Below are 24,720 nucleotides of genomic sequence, written 5' to 3' on the forward strand. Positions count from 1 at the left end.
GTGAAGCGATCCTGCTTCTTCTTATAGCTGCAACATAAACAGAACATGAGTTTTGGTGACTTTGGCTGTAAGTGATTAGAAACGTGCTTGATCTGTAAGTGGCAGCATATTATGAAACTGGAATATCCCTGCACTCTAAAATGAAAAAAGAAAGAAATACACACATTTAAGAGTCCCTTTCTTGAACTTGTGAGGAGGTAGAGAGAGCTAATCCAATCACTAGTCTTCCCATGCTGATACTTTTACATGCAGTATCACAGTATGAACTACAGAATATTTATCTTAGTTCATTTGCTAATTCTGTACTACCTTGTTATAGCGATCGTTGCTTTTGACCAGTCTAAGAGATGACAACATGAAAACAGTTCATTAAGGGGCTTTAATCAGTATCCATTGGGGTCACTGATGCACAAGTCGTCCCTTGTACAGTGAGTACCTGAACCGCTACTGTATTGCCAATCTAAGTGAAAAGGTTGTGCACAAACTGAAATGTCAGGCGTATTGGTTTTAACTCTGAGGTAGGATCTTGGATATTGAAGGGGAGAACGATAATAGGGAGACAATAGAAGTGCATTGAAAGGAATGACCTAAAACAACCAGTGGAGTTGTAAAGCCTGTTCTTCTGAGAGGTCACTCACAGACAGAGGTTTCTCTATGAGACAGGCCGTGTGGCTCAATGGTAGTAATGGGGGATTGGGGGGGGGGGTTGTAATAATGCCTGTGCTTCCTGCAAAACCCAGCGCAGAACCATCATTCTCAAGAATACACACAGAAATAACAGAATTACACAAAGTGCACCTCCTCAAGGCACTAATTTCAGTATTTCCCAAAAATACTAGCACTACTGACTCTGTCCAGGAGATGATCAGTGGTGACCCTTGACCCTGTATCTCAGCTGCAGCTAACCAACACCTCAACTGTGGGTTCCTTACCCTCCTAAATCCATTTTAATCTCTCAACCCACTTTCCCCTCTTACACTTACCTAAAACCTCCTAAATGGGCATGACATGTGATTTCATTCATAAAATAAAATAAACAAAGCATTAAATAGAATGAAAGAAATAAATACATTTTATTTCATATAAATATAATGTGGGCCCTTATTTCCAAATTGCCACTGAGAGAGAAGTATTTAGGAAAGGATGAACCGAATAATGACGACATTAGTTTACATTTAATAAAAAAGAAAAAAAAGAAATCTGCCCTACTATTGATGTGCTAGCATTAAGAATAGCAAATATTAGCATGATTATGATGGATGATCAAGGATCTGATACTCAGTCAGTATCTATTGAGTTTTGTGATTACCCAGATTACAATGCATCTGAAGATCATAAGATAAAGAATATTCAAGGGGAAAGACTGCACAAATAAACTAAGAAGCCCTTCCCTCTCACATTTTGGAAAGTCCCCTTCCGCAAAATATATCTGTCATCTCAAGGAAGCATGGTCCCTTTTAATCAGATTTGACATTTTCATGAGTCAATTTAACGTTATGATAACTTTAGATATAAAATTTCAAATACAGACCCCGACACCTCACCATGACTAAAGAGACAAAGAGATGAAAGGAAAAAATGCAAATTAGTTTGCGTTCAAAGTTAACATCTGCCTCTTTTTTTTTTCTTTTCTTTTTTTTTTCTTTTTTTTTTTTTAAGGCCTTTTCTCCATGGTAAAAACCTGGATTTGTCCACATAATCATATATACTTTGTTATCTTTCATTGTCTCTGACTCTATGTACAGCTATACAAACAGAAAGCAGGGTGTGGGCCTGGTTCTGTGGGCTGTGCAGAGGGAGCAGTTGGTGGGGAAGTTTCCCAGTCTCCCGGCTCCTTCCCCGCGGTCTGCCCATACAGGTGGCTGTTCTGCTTCACTTGCGATCGTCGATGGTCTTAATGAATTCCACTGCCGCGGTGAACTGCATCCACCAATAGCACTCCTCCCCACTCAGCCGGCTGGCGTAGAAATTATTGATGTACTGAATGGTGGACAGCAGGCAGGGCGGGTTTGCCTGGAGGGGGGGAGAGGCGGGGGTGGGCCCACATTAACCACGGAGAGAACCGCACGCAAGGCTATGTATAATACATACCGTATGTAAATATGGCCATACAGGTTATCATCAGACAGCAAGATCTTCATGCTACTATACATTTACTATTCTGCCGTCTAGGAGAGAAAGGATCATCAGAATGTGTGCTGAAGATATTTTTGTATATCATTCAAATAACATTCTACAAACTTGTCAGCTTAGATGGATATATGAAACCTTGGCAGCTACTGTAAAAATCTAAATCTTTTTGTAAAATGTTCTTTTTGTAAAATTATGGTTTAGGAACGACAGTGTATAATTTCATTACAATAACTAAGGCATGATGTTAATGTGAACACCTCAGAGTGCCCTGTAACAATGGAGATGTCAGTTCTTGGTGGATGCTCACCTTTATGAGGACAAAGACAAGCACAGGGACAAAGTCGTCAGCTCCGGGGACAGAGTCCTCGTTCGCCAGACTCAGCAGGTTCATGATGGTGGAGCACATGCGTAGTATACACTGGACCTTGTCTCGGGGAGTCTTGTAGGCGCTGATGGTCCTGATCTCTGACTGTGCAGACGGCCAAGGTGCCTCCTTCAGATAAACCTGCAGACACACCAAGCAACACCAGTTACATGTCACTTCGGGCGTTGTAGAACTATTAGACGGACATCTCTTACGGCTTCTCGTATAATGTTATTTCCGTGAAGTTGATGGGACTACAAAGGGTTGAGAGCTTCTACGGAAACACAAGGAGTGATTACCTCTGGGATTTGAAGAGCTCTGTGATTGGCGGTGACAACTTTCGAAAGACGCTGGATATGTTCCTGAAGGAGCCTAGAGAAAAAATCGAACGCAGATTGAGTGAGCAACAGATGAACTTGAAACACACCACATCAATCCAGTGTTTTGCTTCTTTAAATCTGTAAGGGATTGCTGGAGGAGGGACAGCTGAGGAAACCCTGGTCATTTCTGGGTGTGAGGGGCGGCAGGCACAACAGGACTGCTGTTTGTGTGACTGGGGTGACAGCGGTCACAGTTACTCACTGGTCTCTCATGATGTCCCCGTCCTGGTTGGGGTAGAAGGCCAATTTGAAGATGCGGTTCATGACGCTGCGCTCGATGGCCATCTGGGCGTCCTGCAGCTGGTCTTCGCTGGCGTACTGCCAGATGGCATCGTGAGCCATCGCCCCGTACAGGTAGCGTAGGAAGTCCTCCACCGCCGCCGTCTTGTCGTCAGACGCCGTGCACCCCTGGAAGGCTGGGGGGGGGGCAGAGGAAGAGACAGACTGAGGACAGACACAGGGCACTGACACACTTGTTTTATAGATGTGACAGATCACAGACACAACACTGACAAATGTGATATGGTTGGAGTTCCAGTGTGTATTTAGAATGCCATCCAAAGGCCAAATCAGAGAACACACAAATTCAGTCCCATGCAGAGACGACGACATCATCAGTGGATCACTCAACAGATGAGCAATACTGTAATGGATACCTATGATGAAGTCCAGCATCTTGGCCTCCATGTGCTCCAGTAGGAGGCGAACACACACGGTGGTGAAGTAGCGGTTGGCCACCTCCTTGTCCCTCAGAACCCTCTGCAGCAGCCGCTCCAGGTGGGCCTGTGATGTCTGCAGGCCCTGCCGACACCTGGTCAGATACGCTATGTATGGTGCCCGCTTTCTACCAGGGGGAGGGGGGTGAGAGGAGACACACACACACACACATATAAGCATTATAGATTGTGGTCAAGTTGTGTTCAGTGTCACTGATCCAAAAGGGTAATCGGGCTTGATTTGAGATATGACCACTCAGATGAAGCACTGACGTAGAGCAACAAACAGTGTTTGATTTTAATCCTGTCAAATGTTGTTGTTTTTTTAAAATCATAAATATATATATTAATAAATATAAATATTGTCTTGTATAGGAGTAAATGGTGACCATGCGGTGCTACTGGCGACAGCCCTCCCTCTCCATCCACAGCTACCTGTAATCCTCTGCGATGACGGCCAGCAGCTTCCTGCAGGTGCGAGCGTCGAAGCGGCCGACGCAGCGCGTGGTCTCCTGGATCTGGGCCATCTGGTTCTTATCCTGCAGGTTGATGGCCTCCGCCAGCTGGACCTTCAGGAAGCAGACGATCTCATTGTCTGGGAAGGAGACGGGAGACGGCGGTCAGACGCCCTGGCCCCCCTCGCAGGGAGAGGGGATACTGCTGTAATCAGATCAGGCTGCGCCTTGACAGGTGGATGTGACAGATGACTACAGAGATGGTGTCTTATGGATTTAAATCTAACCATCGCAGAGAATGTCACTTTCTATTCTGTGTGGCCGTGTCCTGCTGGTAACAATGTAATGGGCTTGCACCAGCGACGCTGCCAGGAATGAAGCTGTGTGCACAGCACTAAAATCATCATTGTTGTTAAAAGAGAAATCCCAGGAGTTATGACCTGTATTCAGCACTATTCAGAACCATGTTAAGCCTGCACGGTAATATCGGGGCTACTCCGGAGGGGACACACACACTGCGGGGTGTGTGAGGGGCCAGTCTGCTGTATGGTACCTTCAAAGTCTGTGTGGTCGGGCAGCCCATTGCGCGTGGTGGCGTGGACCATGAGAGGAAAAGCTACAGAGTCTGCCAAGCACAAGGCCAGTCTCAACTTCTTCTTTGCATCACTGAAAAACAGGGGAAAAAAAGAAAAAAAAAGAAAAGAAAAAAAGATGCTATTTAGAGAAATATACTAAAATGCAAAAAAAATGTGTCTTTGTTCACATTATCAGTCAAGTGCTTTGAACCTTTGAAGCTCTTTGGGCACCAAAAGTACAGTTTGAAATGTGCTATAAAAGATACCGTTGGTGGTTTATGATGTATTGCAGTTTGTGAGGGACGGTAGACTGACCTGAATGAGAACTTGGAGTCGTGAGGCTGGGCTGACTGGCTGGCAGAGTCGGGCAGGTCGTCGTTGGAGATGTTCTGCAGTGCCTCATCTCTAGGAGAGTCGTGTATGCTCTCCTCCCCGCACTCTGTGTACATTCACATACAGAACCATGGAGAAGCAGAAGCATACATTCAAATGCATTGTACGTGTTGGGCGTGTGTGTGTGTGTGTGTGTGTCTGCGTGAGAACACAGGTGAGTGACACAGACCTCCTGTGGTCTCATAGGCTGCACCTGTGGCTCCCTCACTGGGACTGGTCCTCTTGATGTTCCTGTACTTGTCCAGGATGTCTTCTGCTGCCTGGGCCTGGGAGCTCTGTCTGGGCAGAGGGTCATCTGACACACACACACAGACACACACACACACACACACACACACACACACACACACACACACAGACACAGTCAGGACACATGTGGATTAAACCGACTACGGGAGGGGGAACATGCCCACATTTTCTCCCTGATTCAGCAAATCTGAGTGCAATAACAATAAATCAGGACAGACCTTGTGGGACGCGCTCATGGCCCATATCGTCTTTCTCTTGCTTGTCCCTTTTCCGGAAGGCTGCTATCGGAGCTGTGGAGGAGAGGCGTAATGAGTGAGCTGAGAGGAGCACGGCGTCTCTGTCTCTGTCGCTGGGTCAGTCTGATCATGAGTCACTTCATGACAGCGGACCACAAATGTGTTGTGTTTTTTTTATTTTGCAAATGGGTCTCTTTAATATGTTTTTATATTTTTATTTTTTACCGATGATTAACATTTCAATGAAGGGTGCATGGCATCAGATCACTAAACAAAATGAAAGAGATTTCTCAGTGTTTGTGCAAAGAAAGGAAATGCTTAAGTCGTAAATAAAACTTGACAGCAAATGCCAGACCGCAATGGAAAAAGAATATCACTTAGACACATACACATGATAGAAAATATACAGAAGTGTGTATATCCGTGCAAATAAGCAGGTGAAGCTCATCCCATCAACACAGGAATGTTACCAGGACTAACAAGGGTCTGAGGTTTCACTAGGACGGGCATCGTCCCTACGGACATGTATTTACACAGGAACAGAAAGGGGAGGAGGGGTTGGCTACATTTTAATTGGTTGATATTCTGGGCTGCCCACGAACATTGACTCCCAATGTCGTATCGCTGTGTGGGGGTAAAAAAAAAAAAAAAAAAAAAGGGGAAAAAAGAAAGATGGTGACAAACAGAAACAAATGCATGGATGAGGAGCTGGGACATAAAGTCAGGCTACACCAGGATGTCACATCACAGCTCTATCTATCACAAAGGGCCACGTCTACAGTACAAGCGTCATGGCCGACAGCACTCAGCCACTGCCTTCGGCACCACAGCTCAATGATGACAGTGTGGAAGTGTTACCTGGGACTTCACTCTCGGCCGTCCAATACAGCACTGTGTGAGGAACACAACAGACAGGGGTTGGCCTTTCACACTCAGTCTGCCGCTCTGTAGGGGCTAGGCTACAACATCACCATTCAGAGCGGCAGGGACAAACAGAACGGCCTTTATTATGTGGTTAGGTGGACGTCACGGCTCTCCGCCTCTCTGTGCATGTCTCCGTTTATTAATACAACTTTGATGTTTACTAAAGGAACATCATTATCTAAAAGAGTAATAAGCAGTCATCTCTTGTGGGCTCAGCTCATTATTTTCCAGACAGATGTATGAGAGATGGTTTTAGAGTTGAACTGCAACAAGAGATGTGTAATCTATCAGTGGTGATGACAGAGAGGTCTATCTAATGGCCATTAGGCAGTGGATGACAGGACTGCTGGGAGGGCTACAACCGCACAATCTACACAGCTAAAGCCCCTCGGATGACTGATTAGTATTAGAACCTAAAAATAAATCTTCCACAAGTGAGAAGTGAGAAAAGGCCGTCCATTTTCTCGGGGTGTAACTTTCGACAACAAGAAGAAGAGATTTCATGCCAGAACGTCGGCGATGGAGTGGAGATCGTGCGTCATCATTCTCTTTTCTCACATGACAAATTGTTTAAAGTACACGTCTTAGTTTACAATAGATGTGTTTAAAAGAACATTGAGAAATTGAAAGTAAGAATACACAGTAACCGTGCAGTTCTCAAACAGCGGTCGCCCATTTCAATCCACTACGAAGCATTTGCAACATGATAGAAGAGGACATGCCACAATAACGGCGGAGAGAAAAAGGGGTAGTTACCTTTGGGGATGGCTGACACAAAGCGCTTCTTCCACCACGGTCTGTTACGATCAGACTTCTCATCGTCACTGTCTTTCCTCTCCTCAACCTTTGGACGACAGACGATCACGTGTGTGTTAGGCTGCATACTGACGTACTGTAAATATCACCGTTTGTTTGTGTGTTTTTAGTGAGTTCATTGTTTACAAAAGGTGTGAAGTACACAGAGTAGCATTATTGTCATGTTCACCCCTAAGTAATGTGACTTTCAGTTCACAAAACATTTCTGTGCGGTGGGTGTGTAGCTGGGCTTCGAGAGCTGAGCCACACACGTCGAGGACCAGCGATGCTTACCTCTCCTTTCAGAGAGTCCTTGCTGGGGGAGGAGGACGGGCCCGTGGAGAAGAGCCCGGCAGGGTCGCGCTCTTCGACTGCAGCCCGCCGGTTGAGGCCAGGGTCACTGGTGGGCCGGCGGCCCGGGCACACGATGTCAGAGCTGCGGCTCCGCACCAGCCTGTCTGGGTAGGAGTGGCGCTGCTTCTGGTGCTCCAGCTCAGCCTGGGCCAGGCAGTGGGGCGTGAAGAGGGAGTGGCGCGGCTCCTGCCCCAGGGCACAGGCCTCTGGGATGGGAGGGTCAGGGGGAGGGTGAAGGGGTCTGGCATAGTGCACTTTGGGCCTCACGATGGTACCAGTGGAGGAGCCTGTGGTAACAAATAGGCATGGGTTAGATTGGCTTTAGAAGTTAAAAACATGCACTATATAATATATAGGTTTATATATATTACTGACTCACGAAACAGCAATTATCTCATCATCAGTGACAAACACTCGCTGCCTCTCTCTCAATTCTCCAGTGTGTAAAGTCTCACACAAAAACAGCAGTAGAATACTGAGGAAGTGTGTGGGGGGGGGGGGGGGGGGGGGGGTGTGTGGGGGGGGGGGGGTGCAGGAGAAAGCGGCTGGTGGGAGACGAGCCCTAGGTGTAGGTAGGCCACCTGTTCCAAGGGTAGATTCTCTCTCCTGAAAGGCTTCCAATGGCAGCCTGGCGCCATGAGCACAGTGGGACAAGAGGACTGTGCCAAAGAGCCTGGGGTGAGGTCTCTCAACCTGTCATCCCCTCACCTTGCCACACAGACACACCGCCCTGCCACTGCCACTGCCACTGCCTCAGCCACAGCTCTCTCTGTCTCTATCACTGGTCACAGTAACTCTGAGCAAAGGGCCACACATTTACACAACCCAGCGCAGAAATAACACAGAGCAGCAAATGCAATGGAAAAATGACAAACCTAACTGAGCTAATTGAAATGACATTCTCACGCAGCCGATGTTACCATTGCGCTAATGTTTTGTCCGGTAATTGGGGCGGGACTTGGGCTAGGGGCACAGGCGTTCTTTTGGTTCATTTCTCAGAGCTCAAGCTGTTCTGTGAGTCCACGCCATTAGACGGGACTTAATGACGCTCATTTCCTCGTCTGATTGGACGCTCGGCACAAAGACCCCACAGTGCGTTTTTGCGAGCAGAAATTACCTTCACAGGACAGGGGATCGAACATGGCCAGCAAGGAGTCTGCCTGCGAGGCGGGAGAGGTCAAGTGGTGCGCCCCTGGAACATCAAGAGAGGAAAACAGAGAAGCGTTAAAAAGTCCACTTTCTGATGCACACAATCACGTCATTAAAAAATGGGCATGAGTTAATCTGTTCCTTGCATTATATAAGACAGCCATCACGTACTTCTTGTATTTGAGTGAACTGATCTAAAACACAGAATACGTAAACAAATAAGTGGAAAACAGATGAACTTTTTGACATGGTCAGCAGTATCTTCGTGGGAGTAGAGGGGGGGGTGGTGGCGGTGGCGGTGGCGGTGGCAGCTGTAGAGGTGACAGGGATTGATAGGTTTTGCTGCTGTGGAGTGATGGCTGTGATAGCTGGGTCAGGGGGTAAGTGACATGACTCTCCCCCTCCCTCCTACCGTGGGCTGACTCCTCCCCATCTGGACTGGTCACAGAGTCCTTCCCTCCAAAGTCTGAGCTGCACTCCGACCGCAGGTCCTCGGTCTTGTTGGGGATGTCTTCTGATGTCGCTGTAAAAAAAAAAAACACACCGAAACCTCCGCTCACATCAAAGAGATACAATTCAGATACGGAGTGATTGGTTGGTCGGTTGGAGCGGTTGGAGTGGTTTGGTTTTGGACCATTCTAGAATGGTTTAGTCGACATGAGTTACCATTCTGTTCTAAGCAGCCTGAGCGTCGTCTATACAATGTAGAGAGGGTGAGTGTGTGACTGTTCTAAGCAGCCTGAGCGTGTACACAATGTTGAGAGGGTATGCTGAATGGTCCCTCTCAGCTAGGCACCCACTGGGAGCTCTAAATTGGTCGCGGGAGCTCCCACGGGTGTGGAGAGAGACGCAGACACCAACAGTAAGAGTGATAACCAGACAGAGACTATCCATCGGCCCGGCCCCTCAGGGACATATTCCTATGAGCTCAACCATGGGCACTGGCCCAGTCCTCTTAATCTGGGATGCTATGTCAAGCATGTCAACACAGCCTGTTCACCTGAGCTCACAGTAAAGAGGGCCGGTGTTAACCTCCGTGTCCTCGCCAAAACCTCCAACTGACCCCGTTGTCTTGGCTATCTAACAAAATCAACCGCATCCGACCGGTCTCCAGCTAGCAAGGACAAACCCCAATATGGCTCCGAACTAAACTTAGAATCGGCTTGACGTAATGCTTTTGTCTTTGTGTGTGTGTTAGTATAGTAAGCTGATGAGTGGGTTCTTCTACGCGGTCGGTCTCTGAGGGAGACAGAGAGACAGTGTACCTGAGACAACGCTGAGTCCTGGGGTGCTGGGCCGGGAGCTGACCTCTCTGACCTCCGTGTCATCTGAGGTGCTGCCTACCCCTGAGCAGCTCTCCAACTCCTGCAGACGCTCCTCCTGCTTCAAGTCTGGAGCTTCTGGTGGGAGCAGAAGGGCAAGAGACACACACACACACACACACACACACATACACACAAAATTACAAACAGAAAGAGAACACTGAGCAGAAAGGTTGAGCTCACATAAGGCATGTGCCTCAAAAGCGGCATGTGAAAGTAATTTTACGCCCAGCACAATGTTGTATGTTGGGCCTCTGACTCTCATCCCCCTTCTGAGGGAGGATAAAGGGACCGCTAAGTAAAACTCAGGTGCACGAACACAAACAAACCACACATATAACTGACTAAAGAAACCAGTAAACGCCAGTCCAGGCCGTTCTGTTGCTGCCCGACGGAGCCGTTCAGTTTAACCCAGAGGCTCAATACTAACGGTAATACTCATTTGCATGCTCGTTAGTAATAATGTGGTAGTGAAGTGCTCTTTGGAGTGTAGTTTTCTGCTGCCTAGCCATGAAACAAGCACTCCACTCCGGGCAGGCATCAGATCCTTATCACAGAGCAGAACAGGAGCAGCAAATGGAACAGAAAGCAATCAAGACACTCATGCATGTCATTTTAACACTGCACATATTGCAATGGTGTACTACTTCAATTAACAGAGGGTGGTGGCTTTTCCAAGGGACGCTTGTTATGCTGCCATTAGAGCTCTCTATTGATATTCATGAAACACTGATTTTCAAGGGGACTTTAACCACACAATTGAACATTAGGGAGTTTTGGCATATGGTTCATTCCATGTCAGATCAACAAGCCATGACACCCACCATCTCAGATTCTTCTGACATTTTTTCTGTAGTTAGAAACACAAAAAGATAAGTATTCCTGCAACATCATTTTTGGAGAAATATAGTTTCATCTCTAATAATGAAACTAATAAATAAGAGAATTGATTGCACCCAAATTGGCCATTTTCATTTTCTGGGATTGATGAAATATTCAATAGAATTCAAACCACAAATCCGATTTGGACTGAAGTCCTACCTGATAATGATTAAGACATGGGGGATTCCAAAACTATAGCCAAAAGTCACCCATGAGCCCTCCAAACCCATTCATTGGAAGACTTTATCGGCTAGCATGCAATATCAGTTCTCTATGTCTGAAAAGTATTAAGAAGCAGAGTTTTTTCATAGCTTCCACTTTTCAGACATAGAGAACTGATATTGCATACTGGCCGATAAAATATTCTAATGAGGGATTTGGAGGGTTCACGGGTGAGTTTCGGCCATTGTTTTTGAAAAAAGATCTGAGATGATGGGTGTCGAAATCCTCTTTTGTCCATTGATTTGACGAATGCCCATATGCTATACCCATCATCAATGGCTATACCTTATTTTAACTGAAGAACAGATAGCTTCTATAATTTATATGCTTCATATACAACAACGTGAAAGTTTGATAGTGCCGCAATGGGACCACACTCAGGTTGTGTGGAACTTCTTAGCTCAACACATCCGCACGGAACACATCACTATCTGAACCGTGCTGTAAAGCATACCGATTTTTCTAAAGGATTTTGCCAGCTAAAAGGTTGACACCATGTAAATAGACTGAAGACAGCTGCTGTCCTTGTGCATTTCCTCAACACTGTTCCTCCACCACAGGTGGAAACACACCTGGAGGTTCCTCTAGGGGAAACCCAGAACTGCCTTTTACTGGCACAGGCAGATCTGCCCTGAAAGACAGGCAAGTGCACACAAACACGATGACAGATGCACCCACATCCGTGATAGGGAAGCGAGAGCTGCCACACCTGGCGTGTCCACCCCCACACACACAGACATGCACGCACAGACATGCACACACAGACACACACACGATGCTGGAGAGAATGCCAAGTAGACGCAGTACATGGAGCCAGACAATACCCCAAATAACAAATTACTACATCTACATAAAAACTGAATGGAGTAGGTGTGCAGCCAAGAGACTCAACTCAGAAGAAACAAGAGACTCAAATTTAGCGCCCCGCACCTCCAGAGCTCTAAACACGAGTGAACCCACCTGAGTCGCTGGGCAGGACCTCCACACTCCAGGCCTCACTGGTGGTCTCTGAGATGGTGGATCCATAGGGGTCAAGCAGAACCGAGCCGGTGCCTGGCAAACACAGCAGGCTGCCCAGCATGTTCTCCACAGCCGCCCCTGAGCACAGCACACACAGAGAGAGAGAGAGAGAGAGAGACAGACAGAGTTAGAGAGCCCGAGGTCACGGGCATTTCACGCTGGGCCCACAGGCACACAGACTACTGTGCCAAAGGTCGAAGGTTAATGGTAATATCTCACCCCACCCCAGCCTCCTGAGCCATGACTTTGAGCTGTTGATTAAGCCGGGCATTACTCACAACCAAATTACCCCCTCACCCACCCTCCCACAAAGCCCTCCACACGACTTCCCCCTCCATTTCCATTTGGGATGCTGCGGGTTAACAAGGCGGAAGAATGCGGAGGAGGGGAAGGGAGCTAGCAGGTGTGAGTGGGAGTACGGTGGCCGAGGCGCAGATCAGGAGTCGACCCGTGGTACCCGCACCCCCAGGTACGCAGCGTTTCCACTTCACAGCACACACACACACACCACGGGTGTGCGTGCGTGCGTGCCAGCGCCCAGGCAACAGTCTGCGGGTGCGGGCGGGGGCAGGGCTCTCTCTGGCGGCAGGAGAGCTGTACCCTGCTGTCCATGTTTACAGTCTTCAAGGTAGAGGCGCAGAGCACTTGTCTTTCAGGTGGATGATTAAACGAGTGGCACAACAAGAAGTGAAACAATTAGAATTTCTGCCTCATTATCATGGTAATCTTATCAGTGGGATAATGAGGTATTAATGGATATTTAATGTGCATCTCATAACCCAATCCCTTGGAGAAAACACATAAGGAAATCGCTGTAAATTCACTTAATGATGGAAAAGTCCCCCAACGCCATATTCCGAAGAATGAAAAATGGTGGATGCAAATGAGAAGGAACCAAGGTCAATAAGACTGCAGGGACTGAGTGAATGTCAGAGAGAGAGTGAGACAGAGTGAGTGAGCGACCGAGAGAGAGAGGGAAGGAGAGAGGAAAAAGGGAGAGGGAAGGAAGCTTGCATTGAACCAGATGAACAAGTCTGATTATTATGTCTAACAGAACGTTGAAGGTTGTCCATATTAACAAACAAAATGGCTCCAGACAAGCGCCTATTGCTTGAGTTGGTACTGCAACAACACAACAGTTTAAAATGCCTTGCTAACACAACTATAACACATTAGATGACCTACAAAAAGAGAAGATGTCTCTCCTCAAACAATATCAGATTTTCTAAAATATTCATAATAGGCCAAATCCTGTCATGCATTACACAGACTCTTCCAAACATCTGGCATTGATGTCTAAAGATACATGATTTGATGTAGGCCATCATAACAATTACTGTATGTCCATGGTAATTATAAGCAACCATTCTTTTTTTTTTGTGTCGAGAATTTACTCTAAATTTAAATCAAGAATGAACCAAAACATTAAAAACAAAAAAGTGTAAAGCAATGACCGAATAATGTATACTCAAGCAGTGATGTATTACTTCATAACCTTGCCAATGGGGCATGCCTATGGAGGGAGTATTTACTAGGATCTCCACATGCTGTTTCAGCCACACACCACAAGGGGGCAGCAGTATGCCCATGTTCCCTGACCTGTGTGGTCATCTAATGCAGTTGGATGCTCCTGGCCAGTGAATATCCTACCTGCCATTTCCTGCAGCCGATCTTCGTCCATGTTGGGGTCAAAGTCGCTGCCCAGCACATCTGTGCTCCATGTCTCACTCACGGTCTCAGAGATGTCACGGTCGTCCGTCAGGCCCATCATGTCTCGGATCTCAAACTTACGCAGTTTGTCATCTAGGTTGTCCTGAGTGGTGGCTGGGGGGGACAGAGACAATGACAATGTTAACATTGTTCAACTAAATTAATGATGAAGCTGATATAGCTGACAATGATATTTCACAACAGCCCCCCCACACCACCCACCCACCCACCCACCCACACACACACCATGTTCATGCTCCAGCAGCTGTAGCGCCTCCACCCCGTTGCTCCCTGAAGGCCCAGCTCCCAGCTCAGACACAGACTCTCCCTCCAGGTCCAGAGATGACACAGAGTTAGACCGGTTGGACGGACCTGTTCAAGGAAATGTTTTCTATTTTCTAGGTTTTCTAACACCATCTGTAACTAATATGTACTCAGGTCCTCTTTTTGTGGTAAACCTATACTCTAGATAGTGATCAACAAGAAAGGACAATAAATAGGAAACTGAAACTGTGTTTTTACTTCCTACATCCATAATTAAAAAAAATACTGAAACCTTTAGGCTGAGGTACCATGTACTTCTGTAGTGGCCACAGTGGTGACAGAGTGCCCTACAGGCTGTTAGGAGAACACGCACCCTCTGATATGCCCTCTAGGTTGTCACTGCAGAGTGAGAAGCGCAGGGTTTTGTCTGGCTTGCCATGAAGCTTGGCGTCGTCTGCAGGAGCGTCCCCTTGTGACCCGTCGGCCAGCTGCATGGTCAATACCTGAGAGGAAGAACAGCACTGGTGACTGCCTCAGACACTCTGAATAGTTCACACCGCAACCTTCCGGCATGTTCTCACTATTCGTGTGTCAGTGATGATGGATGTGTGATACAATGTAGGTTGTTGAAGAGAGGCCCATTACCTCATTCTCTGACATCATGCCAGGGATGGTCATGGGGCTGGTTCCTAGTGAGATCACCAGCACCTCTTCTGGCATCACCTCCTGCAGGGACTCTTGGGAGCTGGCCTCTATCTCCCCCTCCTGGGCGATGTTGGGACGGCTGCGACTGCGGCAAGCTGCTAGAGGAGCAGGGGAATCAAGGATGGAACAGGCATTAATCTGACACCAATAGTTATATTAATGGGCTGCAACAGACTGGGATCAGCTTCAAATATTGCAATAAAAGCACAAAATGCATACTAACTAGCAATTATATAGTGCACAAGCTTACTTGCCCATATTCACAAAACTGCTGAATTCGGAGTGCAATGCTTATTGGATCTTTCATTTGTTTCCACAGATTGGCAACATCACGACAAGCCAAACAATTCTGATGTTTTACATGGTGAAATAGGTAGCCTTTTCCCTTAGATTTTCAGAGATGAAAGACTGGACTATACTGAAGCGTTCTCTATATGATCCAACAGACTTATACAGCGCTAGATTCTGCTCAAAGGTTATCTGTGCAGTGACACAGGTAAATGAGGAGCCAGTCACTGGTGCGTTTATATCCAATGGGTTTCACAGAGCACAAGTGCATGCCAGACATAGTGAAGCACACTCCACATAACAAGCAGTGCATGATGGCATGCGATCCATTCTGATAGGATGGATTTCCACTGTATGCCAACCTGTTCTTACATTATGCTCTAAGTGGTTACGATGCAATAATGTAAGTTCCTGAGGTTCATTTTATTGAAGCAATAGAAGATAAAAGTCGGTCTCTTCATTGCTTTCATTTGACAGAAGTAGCCCATTTCTAACAGCATTTGTCATTCGAGTGAAAATGAGCCACAGACAAACTTGAGTAGAGTGGTAAAAATAGGCTGAGTGTGTCAGACTAGAGCAAAGCAGGCATGAATAGTGAAAGCACATTGAGGAGAGTAGCACAGCAAGCACTGGTGAGGACTGAGGCAGTGTGACTGCAGCTGGGCACATGGCTGATACTGTATGTCCATGTACATGACTGGGAGACACAAACACAAGCTTTAGTTCTATTCAGCCTAATGGGGCCAACAAGCTACCCACCAAAAGGGGTAACTAATGGAATGTGAGCAGATAGGGCGGTGGTTGTGGAGTCCCAGGACGTTATGGCTGCTATTTGTTGTCCTGGTCATTGGCAGCAAAGGAGGAAAGGAGGAAGAAGGTTGAGGGTGAAAGAGAGAATACAGAGCATGCCTCGAAAAGTGTATACTAAGCCAGACTTATCACGGCCTAAAAGGTTCACATCTAAGAAGCCATCTAAGGTAGTTTGTATTTAATTGAGGAGGTGTTGCCACCCTATTCATCTTCAAACAGCAAATTAGGGTCTACATCTCTCCATCCATACCAATTAAAAAGAGTTCATTTATATTTGGCGATTTAATTGGTTGTCATTTCTGTAATAGAGCTCCAATCCAGGAGCTGCTAATTACCTCTATAACAGGCAGAGAACCTCATTAGCAGCTTACATAACAATGGCTTTTTTGTAGCCATGACTACAACTCAACTTATTTATCCATTACTTAGAATGAAACATGTGAAACATAGAATGTGAAGCTCGTATATAAATATAGTTAGTCTGGTTCTACTTTCAAAACCGAACAGAAGAATATGCTTTTGAAAGACCAAATAAGATGAAAGTAAAAAAGAGCGGAACCATTAGCATGTCATTATTCTCTAATTCTGTCTGAGAGGCAGTGTGGCTCAGAGGTGGTGGCTGCAGGTGTACAGTAACAGAAGCCCAGGCTGTAAGAGGTACCTATGTTCCTGTTCTTCTTGTTGGCGGGGGTGGTGGCTGGGGAGAGCTGGGGTGTGTTGGAGGGTGTGAGCTCCAGGCTGTTGCTCTTCACCGTGCGGGACTGGGGGACGTTGGCCAGCAGGGTCTCTAAGGCCATGTGCTCCTCCTCTCTGAGGTGGTCCCCCGCCGTCACACTTCGCACAAAGTCCACCTGAGGAAGAAATGAGAGGAAAGAACATCTTCCGTTACTCTTACATGCCTCCCTCAATTAGGAACCTCAACTAGGAAATGTTGAAGAATGTATGCATAGCCATGTTGCTAGAGCAGTATGTGTTGTGTACAGGGCTTTTATTAATCATGAAACAAAAAAATTGTGCTTAGACTTGTCAGTATGCAAAATAAAGCAATATCAACAGTGGGTGATGGACTGGAAATAACTACGACATGATAGGGGAAACATTTGCATTGGACAGTATTTACAACATGAAGTGAATGTGCTTAAATGCACGAGTATGGTGCTAATCTTTGTCCTAAACAGCTCATTGAACCAGAGAAGAGTGTGTGAAGTTACTCCCTTTCTGGTCTGACAAGTTTAGGCTTGTCATGTTCATTTTTCTGGAACATAGGAATCTCAACTGTTGCCTAAAATGTGGGTGTAGTCTATATAGATCTCCAAATCTTACCAGGGCGAGCAGCTGATTATGTGTCATGTAGACCACAGTCCTGCTGAGGCCTTCTAATAGGTTCATGGAGGACATGGGTGGGGTCTCCACAGCTCTCCCTCCAATCACAACATCCAGGAAGGCAGCTACACAACTCTGAGGGGGAATAACCAGACTGTCAACTTCAATACAAGGCAAGAGAAACAACATGTATTAGAATGTAATCACAGCAAGCCAATGGAAAAACTGGTTTTGGAATGTACTGTAATATACTGTACTGTAAGTGAGGTGAGGATCTTACCTTATCAAACTTTGACAAACTGCTTTTCCGCCTGGGGTCTCCATCATCATCAGCCATTGCTAACTGCTGCAAAAGCTGTCCAACCTACAAAGACAATGATTACATGCAATTAGAATATCTGAAGGAAGGTTGTTAACAGGATCTATAGCAAAATTATAGTCGGTATTGATATACATCAAATTGGATAGTTAAAAAAGGCCTCCATCAGGTGCCATTGGGCATGCATGTCCATCCACATGAGTATCAGAATCAGAATTATTTTATTTGGCTAAGGTTATATCGGGTAAGGGTAAGCAAAATATTAACAAAAATGATTTCCAAAATAGAACATTAAAACAATAAATTATGTAGGCTGTGCGAGGCTAAGAGGCAATGAGGCTAGAGGCTGTGAAATGGGTATGGGGGGCATGTACACTATAAATTAGAATTAATTTAAATAAATATAAATAACACTGTCTGTGCAATGTGTGTGTGCGCGTGTGTGTTACACGGTGGGGTGGAAGTGGAGTGGAAGTATGAAAGCACATGTGAGGATGCTCTTCTCTCTCTCACCTGCATTAGATTGAAGCGGGCCACCTCGTTGATGGGGGCGTCTGAGATGATGCCGTACTGCTCAGGGTTGACTATGGCCGGGCAGATGAAGCAGGTGAGCAGCAGGTCTGTGCACATGGTGCGCACCTCGCCCACCTCCAGACGCTCCACGCACGACAGCGTCTTGTACATCTGGGACACGATCCAGCGCAGGCTGTGGGGGAAGCAGTAGGTGTTCTGCTTCAAGTAGCCGATGAACTTGTTGACCAGGGTCACCAGCTTGGCCTCGTTGGCCTCCACGGCGGCCTGCACCTTCTGCCTGTAGCCGTCGGAGCCCTTCTCCCCAAAGAGGCGCTCCTGCTGGGCCGGCGTGAAGCGCTCCGTCACCTTGGCCGGGTCCGTCTCCAGGTGGTCCTCGTCCTCCACCAGCAGCTGCATGATGGGCTCGTGGAGGGTGGCGGTGAGGAAGAGCTTGGCCGAGTACAGCCCCTCGGAGAAGAGCTTGAAGAGGATGCTGAAGGCGCAGGTGCCCCGCCGCAGCAGCCTCCGCGGGTTGTCGCTCTCCTTCAGCTCAAACTCCACCAAGTAACGAAGGACCTGGAATCGACAGAACAGCAGCACTGAATCAGTGAATCACCGGTACCCATACAGCATGGTCACACGTGCGGCTCCTGCCAGAGTGTGATCAGTGCAGTTCTTACTGTGCGTATCATCTGTGCTAGGGATCCTCACCTGCAGCAGATAGCTCTCGTCCTCTTGCATAATACAGTTGCCGTAGAGTGAGGTGAAGACCGTGTGAATGACCGCCTGCGTGTGCTCCTGGTTCAGCCTCTCTCCGGCCACCAGGCAGGACGCCACCAGCCGGGGGTTCTCCCTCACCCTGCTCAGGAACTCCCCGTAGATGCTCTCCTGGAAGCCCAGAGTCTTGTAGCCGTCCATAAACTGGGTGTCCTCCAGCACTTTGGCATGCTGGCAGCATTCGGCCGGGGAGGCCTCCGCACTGTAGAACAGGGAGCATTAACGTAATCATTATTGCAAGAGCATAAGGCTCCACAAAGCACTAGCTGGAATTGGCCCACCGAGAGGCATAAACTCCAGCCGGAGAGGTCTGTTGATTAGTCGTTGGGGTGGCATGTAATTGTATGACATGCTTGCTGATCACAGTTCTCCTCTGATCTCTTGCAATTTCCCTTTTGGCCAACTAATCTAAATTGTACTCCACTGGCTCTGGCATGGACCCCATTTGTCTTTGGCAGGACTTTCCACAACCAAGATTATCAAGCCAGTTTAAATACTGCACAATCTTACTTTTGGACCTTTCCCCTCCTGGAACAGTTACTACAGACACTCTAGGGGTCACACACTGCTGTGCTGAGCGTTTAATTCATTTCATACGGCAATGTGTGTGGGGTTGTTTTCAAATAAGGGAAGACGGGTGTTTTATACAGCCTAATACTAAACCCAAATAAACAGGTTTAGGTAGGTCTAATGCACTGGGGTAGCGGTGACGAAGGGTCTCACCTGGTGAGTATGAGGCGGTCAAGGTTGATCCTCTGCTGCTTGGCGATCCAGGCAGCGCGGTACAGCCTCTCCGCCGTCTTCAGCACGTCACCATTGAGCCGCTGGATCAGCTGCTTCTCTGAAGCCACGTACAGCCGCTCCTGCTTCAGGTGGTGGGCCAGAGTGTGGATGTCTGGCTTCACCATCTTCACCAGCCCAAGCAGAGAGGCAAAGGACTGTATGATGGGGGAGACAGGGGGAAGATCAGTAAGACATGGACAGTTCACATTGTTGATGAAAATGTGAGCTGATTGACATTGGAACGGAGCAGAGCAGTTGAATGTAGATTTCTAAGCTGGACATACACAATTTAAATTTAAAGGAATACGGAAGGAGTGTGGGAAGACCGTTTCCTGTGATGGCCTAGCAGAATCCTAGCTCACACACTGAAAGGGGAAGTGAGTATCAGTATTCAGGGACACTAGATCCTAATGGACTGGGATTGACAGCAGAGAGAGAGAATGGAAGCTTGACGCCATCTTCAGCTGCAGGCCCTATAGCCCCACACATAGCGGCATTTAAACAATTGCAAGCCCCCCTCCCCCCACCCCAAACGTCTGATAGCATTATTCACAGCGAGAGAGAATATGCAAATCACATTAGTCTCCCTTTCCTTTCCCACACACACACAGACACACACGACAGAAATGCATGAAATTTAAATTATTTCCTGGAGCATTCTATGCCACAAAAGGCTCTTTATGGTAGGCTGCTACCGCAGAATATGGACTAGAGGGAAGGACTGGAAGGCCTGTGAGAGCGGCTCCGAGAACCCTGCTTAGTGAGCTTAGCTCACAGAGGGCACTCAGCCTGCTAGCTAACACACAACCGGAACAGCTGGATACTACAAAGTCCTGCCAAACATAACACATTGAATTCATATGAGGTTTGAGATAAGCATGTGGTGATACTTTTTTTATTTTCTTAACTAGGCCTTGATAATTACCGATAAGCAAGCTTATCATCATTGGTAATAACTGTCTGCAACACACTTTTACTGTACTGGGTTTACTACAGATCTACAAGTGTTCATGCCTTGTCTGTAGAAACAACAATACACAAAGGTGAGTCTTGGCTAGGGTATTCAACCCTTGGCTAGGGCTACAATCAACAGCTAATTGATACATGAGAAGTATCAGGCTATTTGCAGGCATGCACCCACATGTTCTTAAAACAGGGAAACACATCCATCACAGGCTTGTGGGGATGTGAAAGGGTGTCCAAAATAGAGATTAGGCCACTAGTTGAGTCTACCTGGTGGTGAGTAAGAAATGGAAAAGGAACTCTAAAGCAGAAGAAAAACCAAGAGAGGGTAGGGGAAATGCAGACTGAATAGAATTGCACCCATAGTGATGATGAGACATGACTGAATCCTCCTGTCTCCCATGACGACCTGACCTAAACAATAACATACAAAAAATGGTAATGGGCATTTTAGAATGAGCTACATTTGGTACAATTCACTGCATTGTATCATGGGCTTGGAGCTACTGAAATTTAAAAGGGCCTAATCTGAGACAACACAAGGCACAAACCATTTAATAGGCCTACACCCGGAGAACCATTTAGGGAATAGGCCTCGGCTTTGAGAAACATTTCAGTTGTCTATCACTGGCCAGTGGTCACTAATATCCTAGATAATGATCAGAGCACAGACCACAGACTAAAGCAGCAAACTCAGTATCAACGCACCATATCAAGCACAGTGATACAGCTCACCATGCAGCACAGTTGAGGATCTGTTTGGAAGACAGTAAAAACATCCTCTCGGTTTAATACAGGTCAATAGAACAAAGTGCTTTTTATAGACATTCAGAAAGGAATCACTTTCTAAAAGCACTCGGAACTCGGTGACTAAGTCCTCTTTCTACTTCCCCTCCACAAGAGATCAAACACTCTGCAGGCCATCTATTGAGTACAGCAGAATCTGGATGCCTTTCCAATACCGGACTGTGTGTCACCTGAAGCCATTGCCTCCAAGGAGCTTGTTCCATGTGAGGTGGTAAAAATCCCACCGCATTAAGAACAAGGATGTGAGAAATGATTCACTGACTAGGCCTAGCTGCGTGACAGTGGCAAAGGTGTTGTGAGTGTTGGGCAGTAGTTGTCTCTTTCATTTGTGAGTTCCCCATCAGTGTTAGGTGTCACATCACTTCACCATCCTAGAACTGTTGCAGTGCCTCCTCCATGCCCCTCCTCTAATGCGTGTGACATAACACTGTGTACTCTGAGGGTAGTAATCTCTCTAAGCTCGAACCCATAACTGAGGTATCTGATCTCAGCGATGGCAAATGAAAAACAGGAAATGCTCCCTTTTATACAAGCGGAGCCATAATGTAGGTGACAGCAGGGCAGTTGTGTGTAAAATGACCCATGAGGACCAAAATGTGAAATTCATGACAGCATAAGTGTCAAATGAAGGCAAAGAGTCTATATTTTGGGGGAAATTAAGTCAGAAATACATTTCTCAACCATCTTCCATCATAAGAATATGGATAAGCAAAGGCTTAGACATCTGGTCAAACATAATGAAAAGCATCTCAGAAAGCATCTCAAAAAACTATTTAAAAGTGTTTTGAAAAACATCAAACCTCATTAACTTTCATGTCCATATCAACACTAATATTAACAACCTAGCAACTGAACAATGCAACCTAGCAACTCAATATGAAACCGGATGAACGGATTGTGGAAAGTTCAACTCTTTTGAATCTGTTTGTCCATATAAAACTGCCAAAACTTATGAAACAGACAGGCCCTTGTCATCGCTGTTGTCCATCAATGGATGACTCCCATAGAGAAACTATTGGCCCAGTCCATAATTAAAGGATAGCACAGTTTGGTGTGGCCGGGGCCCATCTCTGAGGCAAACTAGGAGCAGATTGGGTGTCTGTGTGTGACAGGCCTACTGTACCTTCATTTTTTTCAAAAAAAGAATTTGTGTGAATAAAAAGACACTGAACCACCACAAATGTCATTGATTTAAATCACATTAAATAAAGAGTTTCAAGGGCATCATCATCATCTACAGAATGACATTTAAATCTAGAAATTATGCATTTCTCTAGGGGATCTATGCAGTAATTCTGTTACCATCACTCTGTTAACAGATGTAAATCCACTTCACCTACTGTAGCTCAACAACAACCAAAATAGATATTTCAAACTCACATCACAGAATCATATGATAGCTAACACCCCACTCTTTCTGCAGACATACTGTATATAAATCTTAATTTGGAGCAGATATTTGGGAAAATGTGGTTACATAAAAAACCCAGGGAGATTTTGGGGTAATTCTGTTGTCAAACTTTGAATTTGCACAGTTCTTAAAGTAAATGTGTATTTTTTTTGGGGGGGGGGATTGTTAGAAGTAGCCTAGTCATTGGGCATAGTTGTATGGTTTGTTAAACTTTGCTATCAAGGGTTTTTGTTTGGTATATGTTTGAAAGTGAAAACTCTAGTCCCAGCAACATTCTGTCAGTTTGAAATTGCCCAGCAGTACCATGTTAGAAAGGAAACCTAAAAGATGCATGAAAGATTTCAGGTTCAGAATTTAGACCAATAAGTAAGCATACAGAAAGAAGACTTTGATAGGCGCTACTACATCATTATTCAGCTCCAAATCTTATTTCATTCAATATGGGCCAAACACTGGCAGGAAGACCACGTCTGACAGCGTATTTCTGCCTCACACTGAATGAAAGAGACATCCACATCCTCTGGAGTGATCAACTTCCTAACTCCTGACCTTGCCAAAACAACGAGTGCCTCCAAAAGGTCCGACAGAGGGAGAGGCAGACATCTTTTACTTCCCTGTCACAAAACAGTATTCAGAAAGAGAGGATGAGCATACCTACAGTAATCAAAATAAAAACACAGGTTTGTGCTTGTGTCCATCCCATTATAACATAACTCAGACCCTCATTTAGAAAAGCAACATAAAACATTTGTGGGTTTTTTGTTAATTTGTAAGGTCCTGTAATCCACTAACCCAAGTACAAAGTTCCTGAAGACCGTACATCAAACAAGACAAGTACTGTATGATTTGTACTCCCCCAGTCATGGCATCGACTGGATTAAAAGGATGAGGGTTGGCTGAGATAACTCGTGTGGGGCTCTAATCAACACTTAATTGAGGTATCAAGTGGGAAAGGAAAAAGACAACCCTGGGCCTGCCAGACATGCAGCTGTCTGAAGCGAGATCACAGGATTTGGCAGAGTGAGGAGACCGGGGTTGGTGAGCCTGCAGCTGCCCTTCACCAACCCGTCCCTTACTTGCCCCGCCGCCCCTGCATAACTCAACCATTTGTAAACATTCAAAAACCGGGATTCGATCTGTAGTTGACATCTCAAGCGGGCTAACTTAAGCTGGCTACTTGTATGTTCTACTGTTTTGCAAAGAAGACCAATCATTCTGGCTGGCCAAGTTCGAGTGCTATACTATAGCTGGCACAACTCAACAGCCATACGATATCCAGGCCCTCTACTCTGCTGCAACAGTGGACATCTTGCGGATTTCGACTACTTAGCTAGCTAGCTGTTATGGCTAACTAACGTGTAAACATCTATGTATAACGTTAGCTACAAGAAGCTCGTGGACATAACAATTAGATGCTATCTAGCTCCTGTAGCTAGCTAGCTAGTTGGCCAAGTTACGCTAAGAACACTGCCATTAGTTAGCCAACGTTGCTGACAATAACAACGGGGATACCTCTGACAGGGTAGCTAGCTAGGCCAAGACAGTTGTGGCGCAGAGTACCAGTCCAGAGCTAAGCGCAAAACTAGCTAGCAAGCTAATTTAGCTACAATCAGAAGACCAAACCAAACATCAAGAAGTAGCTAGCCAACGATTGCTAGCTAGATAGCTAGATGTGAAGGCCAGGGACGAAACATACAAAACATATCTTGAGAACAGTATGACAAATTCGATGACTTACCAAACAAGTCGTTTATAGTCTACCGTTTCTTTAGATATTCACTGTAATCATACAAATATTTCAGCGAGCAAGTTGACTGGTTGGATTGCTCACTTTCGCCTACTCAACACCGTTTTCCCTGACAGCGCTAGCTAGCAGCT

General features: G+C 46.2%; 1 protein-coding gene across 5 annotated transcripts; it reads right to left on the reverse strand.

Annotated features, from left to right (window-relative positions):
- Nucleotides 1-1,049: 1,049 nt before the first annotated feature.
- gapvd1 (GTPase activating protein and VPS9 domains 1) lies at nt 1,050-24,720 on the reverse strand. Of its 5 annotated transcripts, XM_083672608.1 has the most exons (28): nt 24,581-24,720; nt 19,602-19,816; nt 18,813-19,080; nt 18,102-18,677; nt 17,550-17,633; nt 17,270-17,404; nt 16,608-16,797; nt 15,896-15,976; nt 14,789-14,943; nt 14,517-14,646; nt 14,126-14,251; nt 13,820-13,993; nt 12,110-12,247; nt 9,989-10,123; nt 9,136-9,246; nt 8,692-8,766; nt 7,515-7,861; nt 7,182-7,269; nt 5,484-5,555; nt 5,186-5,311; nt 4,939-5,062; nt 4,602-4,714; nt 4,029-4,188; nt 3,534-3,721; nt 3,080-3,293; nt 2,797-2,869; nt 2,441-2,638; nt 1,050-2,013 (listed from the first exon to the last, which is right to left on the reverse strand). In XM_083672608.1, the coding sequence occupies exons 2-28, from the start codon at nt 19,784-19,786 to the stop codon at nt 1,873-1,875; spliced, it is 4,407 nt and encodes a 1,468-aa protein (XP_083528734.1). In that variant the 5' UTR covers nt 19,787-19,816; nt 24,581-24,720; the 3' UTR covers nt 1,050-1,872. The 5 variants fall into 5 exon arrangements, with proteins under 5 accessions (XP_083528734.1, XP_083528731.1, XP_083528732.1 ...); XM_083672605.1 differs by lacking the exon at nt 15,896-15,976; XM_083672606.1 differs by lacking the exon at nt 15,896-15,976 and having other exon boundaries at nt 9,989-10,120; nt 14,789-14,946.

Source organism: Argentina silus (assembly GCF_951799395.1).
Source record: "Argentina silus genome assembly, chromosome: 7".
Lineage (NCBI taxonomy): Eukaryota > Metazoa > Chordata > Actinopteri > Argentiniformes > Argentinidae > Argentina > Argentina silus.